Source organism: Olea europaea, chromosome 1, assembly GCF_002742605.1.
Source record: "Olea europaea var. sylvestris chromosome 1, O_europaea_v1, whole genome shotgun sequence".
NCBI lineage: Eukaryota > Viridiplantae > Streptophyta > Magnoliopsida > Lamiales > Oleaceae > Olea > Olea europaea.
In genome coordinates this window covers 32,383,286-32,391,036 of record NC_036237.1, presented here as the reverse complement: position 1 = coordinate 32,391,036, position 7,751 = coordinate 32,383,286, and the positions used below count along the sequence as shown (strand labels likewise).

The following is a 7,751-nucleotide window of genomic DNA, read 5'->3' as shown; positions in this document are numbered from 1 at the left end:
CCACTATTCCTTAAGCTTTCTAGATGACTCATGTAGCAAGTTTTAAGTCGATAACTCTCAAGTTAGGTGACTTTAGGGCACCAAGTTTTCAAATACCCTTACAGATTTAATAACCCGAGTCATCGCCATGTACCAAACTCTATGCCAATGATTCCCAAGTTAAATGACTTTAGAGCACTAGGTTTTAAGATACCCTTGTTGGCTTAATCACTTTAGTCATAAAAAGCTTAAAAGAGTAGTTTTAAGTTTCAAAATATATGTCTTGATCAGTGCAATACCCCTTATCACACACCTATTCAAGCAAACCGACCTCTAATTTAAGATTTTCGACTAATTTTATCCTATTAATTTAAGACAATCCATATAAACTTTTTTACACAAGGAATTCAAATTCAAATCCGTATCTTCAAACAATATTAAGATCATCCCAAACTGTGCTAAATTTGTTCTAAGGATAGATCTTGATCTTATCAAAGGCCTTCTGACCATCCTCATTCCATTCTTTCTCCTCTAATCTCTTTCAAACCGTACTAATAGTATGATTTGGATAAAGCATTTATGTCCAACTAAATCAATATATCAAATGCACGAATCATCTCATTTCAATTCAATGTCAAACTCAATTATAGTGCACGTATAATATCAAGTTTTTCAAATTTAAGTTTCAATTAAACTAGCATGCATTTTATCAACAGTTCATAAATCAACACCAAACCTCAAATTTAATCATCATATCATTGTCAGCCAAGTTATCTAACCTATACAAGCATATAACCAGAAAAAAATTGACAAAAAAAAAAAAAATTTAACATTTTTTTAACTTAACACACAAAGACATACAAAAACCAAAAATTCAAAAAATTTCCCATCCCTAAACTTAAAACCAACATTGTTCTCAATGTCATAAACGATAAACAAGCACATAAGGGGCAAGGAAGAAAAGAAAAATGGTACTCTGCCAATTTTTTGGTTGAATGAGTGAGGCACCATGGGTGACGGCTCGAAAATCTTCTTCTTCATACTTTCCCCTTGGCCTTTGTTGGTTTAAGTGTTCTACGACGTCATATTCATGCATATGACGGTCAAATTAAATATTAGATATCAAATAATATCAAATAACCTAGAACATGTGTTATTTAGCCAAAACAATTGAAAAAAAAAAAATCAATACTAAATTTAAAGGCCAAAGTGGAAACATGATAGGATGATGATAACCTATAAATGTAAACGTGCCTAAATCTAATGCAAATTAATAATCAAAACAAATTTATATGCAATGCGATACAGAAAATAATTAGGTTGCCTCCCCATAAGTGCTAAATTATGTCATATATTACTACTTAATAATTGAACTTAAAAGTGTATCTTAATTATCATTGAACTATGTACTGTGTTAGTCATCCAGCACTCAAATGGAAAAAATCATTAAGCTCAACAAACGGAGTCAACTTGAGTTATGAATTGGTAACATGGTGCACAGTTCAATGACCATTGAGATATATTTTTTAACTCAGTTATGAAGTGATAACACTTAACAATGTTCAATGACCATTTAGATATATTTTTTAAGTTCGATTATTAAGTAGTAACAATTTTTTACCTCAAATCGATCTATGTAAAAGAAGAAACTAAAGAAAATGAAGGAGAAAATGTTGAAAAATCAAATCGACTCAAGTTTCATTGGCACTAATTTGAACATTTTTGTATTTTTTTTATTGTTCTCTGTCATTTTGTTTCAGTGTTCTTACTATTTCTCTTTCAATCTTTTTATACAAAATTTGAAATGCAATGAACTGATACCAGTTGATCTAAAAATCAAGCGTACTTTTCATTATGATGAAAACTATATATCGAATAAAACTGAAACTTTTTTCCATCATTCTCTTTAATTTCTTCTTTCAAAGTAGTCAATTTGAGGAAAAGGAAATTGTTTTTACTTAATAATTNAAACTTTTTTCCATCATTCTCTTTAATTTCTTCTTTCAAAGTAGTCAATTTGAGGAAAAGGAAATTGTTTTTACTTAATAATTAAACTTAAAAATATATATCAATGATACTTCGTCAAATGTTACTTCATAATTGACCTCAAAGATTTATCTCAGTAGTTACTAAACTATGCACCGTGTTACTCATATATCACTCAAGTTGACGCTGTTTATTGAGCTTAACAAATTTTTCTATTTTGAGTAATGAATAGGTAACACGATGTATAATTTAGTAACCACTGATATTTATTTTTAAATACAATTATGAAATAGCAATACTTGATAAAATTTAGTGACCAATGAAATACATTTTTAAATTCGATTATTAAGTATTAACATATAACAAAGTTCAATAACTATCCATGTAATTAAACAAAATTTATATTGACCGATAATTAATAGAACTGAATTGTCCACCACCAATAATTATAAACAAAATCCCAACTGTTCCATTCCGTCAGCTCATGAGGAGGGAAAAAAAGAATTCAATCATACATTCCTAGCAGTATGACTCACAACCAACAAATCAATGGAAGATGACTATAACAAGAAGCCAGTTTTATTGAAAAGAGTAGGGCTACGTTCGGGAACCTCAATACAAAATTCATGTCAAATGAAGCGTAATTAGCAAGGAAATATAAAAGGGCGAATACAACACGTACCCAAAAAAATAATAAATAATTAATTAATTAATAAATAAATAAATTAAATTAAATTAATAATAAAAATAATAAAAATAAAAAGAGTCCAGACAGTAGATCTGGCTTCCCAGGCTCATTTCAATAAACAGATATAAGAATTATCATCAATTAAACTCTCATCCAATCATCAATTTATTATCTTCCAAGAAGCTGTAGGTGGGCACCTCCAAATTAAAGGGTGCAGGTCCTTTACGAATCCTTCCAGAAATGTCATAATGGGAACCATGGCATGGACAAAACCAACCACCAAAATCACCAGCATTTGGTAGTGGGATGCACCCCAGATGGGTGCAAACCCCAACAACCACAAGCCATTCGGGATTCTTAACCCTGCCAGCATCCTCCTGTGGATCACGAAGGGAACCAATATCAACACTGTTCGCCAATTTGATGTCCTCTTCAGTTCGATGTCTGATGAAAACTGGCTTCCCACGCCACTTAACAGTGACAGTTGTCCCCGGTTCAATGCTGGATAGGTCAACCTCAAGGGATGCAAGAGCAAGAACATCTTTACTGGCAGACATGCTCAACACAAATTTAAGAACCAGAAGACGAAGCAATGAGGCATACACAAACCTGCCTCCAGTCAAAACAAAGTAAGCAAATGCACGTTTGCTGGGGTCACCAGGTGGATAACGCTCATGGTTGTGCTCATCATATGCAATCTTTGGACTAGGATTCTTGATAGCTGCCGCTGTGGCTGGTAAATCTGAGATTAAACCCATCTCATGTGCTGCTGGGGCAATCGAACCTGAAGAAAACCCTGCAAGAGTTTATTAACGGTTGATAAATCATCACATGCATTGGTAAATAGCCCAAGATTAGCTTAGGATAGCAATGTGCTAAAACACATTAAACATATCCCATCAGTGACTCCCAACATACAGAACATGGATGAAAAAGCAGATAGTGCTACCAGAGAGATCCACAGCATATTCATGTGCATACATGAATGTGATCTTTTGGAACACAAATCTAATGAATAGTATTCGGAATAACCAAATGACTTCACCTGCATAAGGGTAGAAGATAGAGAACCCAAACACACAATTAAACATTGAGATTAAGAGTATGGGCGACACACGTGCTACAATGGCCGAGACAAAGGGTCGCGATCCCGCGAGGGTGAGCTAACCCCAAAAATCCGTCCTCAGTTCGGATTGCAGGCTGCAACTCGCCTGCATGAAGCCGACCTTACGGCACGAGCTGACGACAGCCATGCACCACCTGTGTCCGCGTTCCCGAAGGCACCCCTCTCTTTCAAGAGGATTCGCGGCATGTCAAGCCGTGGTAAGGTTCTTCGGTTTGGCCTTGTTATTTATAAGGGGTGTGACTATGCCGTGTTCTCGGTGTATGCGTGAAGTGAATCTTCTATACCGTCCATAGTTTGCGAGCAATTCATCTTCATGCATTTTGGACCGTTGTTGCTGGAGATTGCACTTAGTGCTAGGAAGCCAAGTGTGTAAATATAAGGTAAAAAGATACTGGCCGAAGAGTCCAATACTATTTTCAATGAATGGTCAGAGGATCGGCATCGATAAGAGGGGAAATAAATGGAGCTTTAACCAAAGAAATAGCAAGAAACTAGCAGGACAATTAATCCCAAGATTTAATACAACCTTTTTTGATCCCGCTGGAGGGGGAGCATCGTTTACATGATTACCTTCATACAAATCTGTTCCCTTCATCTAGAACACGACTTCCTTCAAATAGGACCCCTTATTACAATGTAACAAACAAAGAAAAAACACTTATTGCATTCCATCCTACTACATGTCACATTGGATGGAAAATTATTCCTTACTTTCCAAGTAAAGGTATCTGTTCATAAACCAATCCATGGATCAAAGACTCCTCACATTCTGAATCTACTATTTTTTAAATTTGCTTTTTGGGGAAATCTATTCAAGAATCGGGAAGTTTTAAGCCAGAGTACCTAAATCTGAATGGGGAGGTTTGGCTTTGTCCCCTACTATCGTATATTGATTGAAAGATTTGAACACAGAGTGGAGGCAGGGGCATAACAACTTACAGAGAATTTAAGCCTTTGTTTAGCCCCATTATAATGAGAATTTGGGAAAATTGTATTTTAGAATGGTAATTTTTGGAATAATGTGTAGCTACAAAATAATAAAAAATTTTGGAGCTATGTGTAATATTATTTTATTGGAGAATATTTGGTTGATAAGAAGAGAAAGAAAAATGCATTATAATTTTAATGGGGGGCGAAACAGGGGCTAAAAGAAGACTAAAGAATCAATACATTGTTTCATAGACTATATGAAACATGAAATTTAAAAGAATACTTCGTATATTCTGCATCAACTTAGCTGATAAAATAACAGGAATTTATATTTCGCTCCAAACCTAATTAGTGACTGTTATTCCTTCAACACCAGTCAAAAGATTGAGATATGAATAAATAAGAAAAGCGCAGGACAGCTCAAACCACAGCAATTGGTAATTATATTAAAGTTCAATTAATTACACAATTTCTAATTCCTTTTCATAGTATTACCCTTCAGCAGCAATGTCAATTCTCTTACTTTAATTCATACTGTTAAACAAATGGACAAGTGGATAACGTCATTTGGTAGTGTTTGCTGACTGATCAGTTAGGATCTTAGCAAGGTAAAGAAAGGCTAGAGGCCCACAAACTTCCCACACAGACCACAATACTTGAGCTTTCCAACTCTGTCCTAATAATCTAATTCACATATATTGCAAACTTGCAAGATGTTACGCATGCAGCAAATACCACTGAGAAAAGTAATTTGGAAAGAGTAGCAGTTTTGCAAAACAGATATCATTTATCTTGTTGAAAAACAGGGACAGAAAAAATTTTGTTACAACAAAACCAAACCAGGGAAGAAAAAGAATAAGCAATTATATTCATTAGCTAAACAAATGGACAAGTGGATAACATCATTTGGTAGTGTTTGCTGACTGATCAGTTAGGATCTTAGCAAGGTAAAGAAAGGCTAGAGGCCCAAAAACTTCCCACACAGACCACAATACTTGAGTGTTCCAACTTTCTGTCCTAATAATCTAATTCGCATACATTGCAAACTTGCAAGATGTTACAAGTGCAGCAAATGCCACTGAGAACAGTAATTTGGAAGAGTAGCATTTTTGCAAAACAGATACCTTATCTTGCTGAAAAACAGGGACAGAAAAAAATTTGGTTACAGCAAAACCAAACCAGAGAAGAAAAAGAATAAGCAATTATATTCATTAGCTTGACAAAAAGCAACAGAGGATAAATTCATAAGGATATAGCTTTCTTAATTTGAATTTAATCCACATGACAACCCTCTGTATACGGACAGAAGGAAGATGAACAGTGAACATCAAAATCACAATCCAAACATACAGGTAGTTTCAGTTTAAAAAGCAACTGTCCTCCAACATAAACTAATATACAAGCATTATTAGATTCATTTTATATATCTCAATAATCAAAAGATTCGAACTTCATACGAAAAAAATAACTAGCTAAAATTCCAAATTCCTTACCTTGACTAATCCCCCTAACTGTCTCATATCAAAGAATAGAAATAAGGCAAGATGATATGTCAAATGAAACCCTACCAGAGACAAGTCGAAAGGCTTACCAACAATTTGATGGAGGAAAGCGGAAGTAGAGGATAAATGGAGGGGAGACGAGACGGATTTGGTCGGATTATCGCAAGAATCGATGCCGTTAATTGGATTGCTGCTTAAGTAAGCGGCAGCCGGAGATAGTTGAGCCGACCGCCATGAGAGAGAAGTCAACTTCCTTCCAGCCACTCTCAACATCTTCGATTGTTCTGAGAGTACTCTAGGGTCCCGCTCTGCTCAGAACGTGTTGAAGCTCGGACAAAAGGATTTAGGATTCGACTGCGAACGACAAATAATTAAGAGAAAATTTATAGTGTAGACCATCAATTTAATAAAGTTGTCCAAACGGGTTATAAACTTCTCTTTCACAGTTTATTCGTCCTCAATCTTCTAAGTGTATAACAAATTAATCTCCAACATTTTGACGATGTAACACTAAGTTCCCAGTGGATGATTTACACATCTTCCTTCTTGTCATCCTCATATCTTGCTCCTCTTAAATAACCAATGGCGGACTCTAACAATTTGAATTAGGGGTACAATCAAACTTGAAAAAAAGTTGTGAAAAACATAAATAATTCCAAACACATTCTGTTGGATTTTGATACCCAATAAATATTGGGCTATGATATTAAACGTCGAAATATATTTCATAGATTTCAACTGATGAGTGAAATAATTATTAACAACCAATTCCAAAAGCTCAATCCGATGTGTTTATATTACCTCTTAAATGGTTTTGAATCTTGACCCATTTAACCTTATTATTGATCCAACTAAATCCTGACCTAACCCTACATATATGTGCTCCTACCCTAACCCTTTTTTGTGTGTGATTTGTATTTGCAAGAGTTAATTGTTATAATGGTCACTAAACTTATGTATATGTCTTTGATTGGTCACCGAAATTTAAAATATCGAGTTTTGGTCATTGAATTTAGGTTCATGTCTTCGATTGCTCATTGAAATTTAAAATGTCGAGTTTTGACAACTGAGCTTTGAAAAATGTCGGGTTTCGGTCACTGAACTTAGGTTTATGTCATCAATTGCTCACTGAAATTTAAAATGTCGAGTTTTGATAACTGAACTTTGAAAAATATTGTACATTACTCACAAAACTTTGAAAAATATTATACATTACTCATTGTAAACTAGATATTTTTTAAAGTTCAACAACTATGCTAGTGAGCAACATACGATATATTTCAAAGTTCAGTGGTCAAAACTCGATATTTTAAACTTCAATGAGCAATCTAAAACATTGACCTAAGTTCAGTGAGCAATCGAAGGTATTCACCTAAGTTTAATGACCAAAATTTGACATTTTAAATTTCAGTGATCACTCAAAGATATGGACATAAGTTCAGTGAGCAATCGAAGACATTGATTTAAGTTGAGTGATCAAAACTCGACATTTTAAACTTTAATGACCAATCAATGACATAGACTTAAGTTCAGTGACCAT

At 34.4% G+C, this 7,751-nt stretch overlaps 1 protein-coding gene across 2 annotated transcripts; it reads right to left on the bottom strand.

The window, feature by feature from the left end:
- Window positions 1-2,526: 2,526 nt before the first annotated feature.
- On the bottom strand, window positions 2,527-6,579 carry LOC111401676 (cytochrome b-c1 complex subunit Rieske-4, mitochondrial-like). Of its 2 annotated transcripts, none has more exons than XM_023029533.1 (2): window positions 6,301-6,579; window positions 2,527-3,449 (listed from the first exon to the last, which is right to left on the bottom strand). In XM_023029533.1, exons 1-2 carry the CDS (start codon window positions 6,482-6,484, stop codon window positions 2,803-2,805), a joined length of 831 nt encoding a protein of 276 aa, XP_022885301.1. In that variant the 5' UTR covers window positions 6,485-6,579; the 3' UTR covers window positions 2,527-2,802. The 2 variants fall into 2 exon arrangements, with proteins under 2 accessions (XP_022885301.1, XP_022885307.1); XM_023029539.1 differs by having other exon boundaries at window positions 2,527-3,437; window positions 6,301-6,553.
- Between the last annotated feature and the right edge of the window lie 1,172 nt (window positions 6,580-7,751).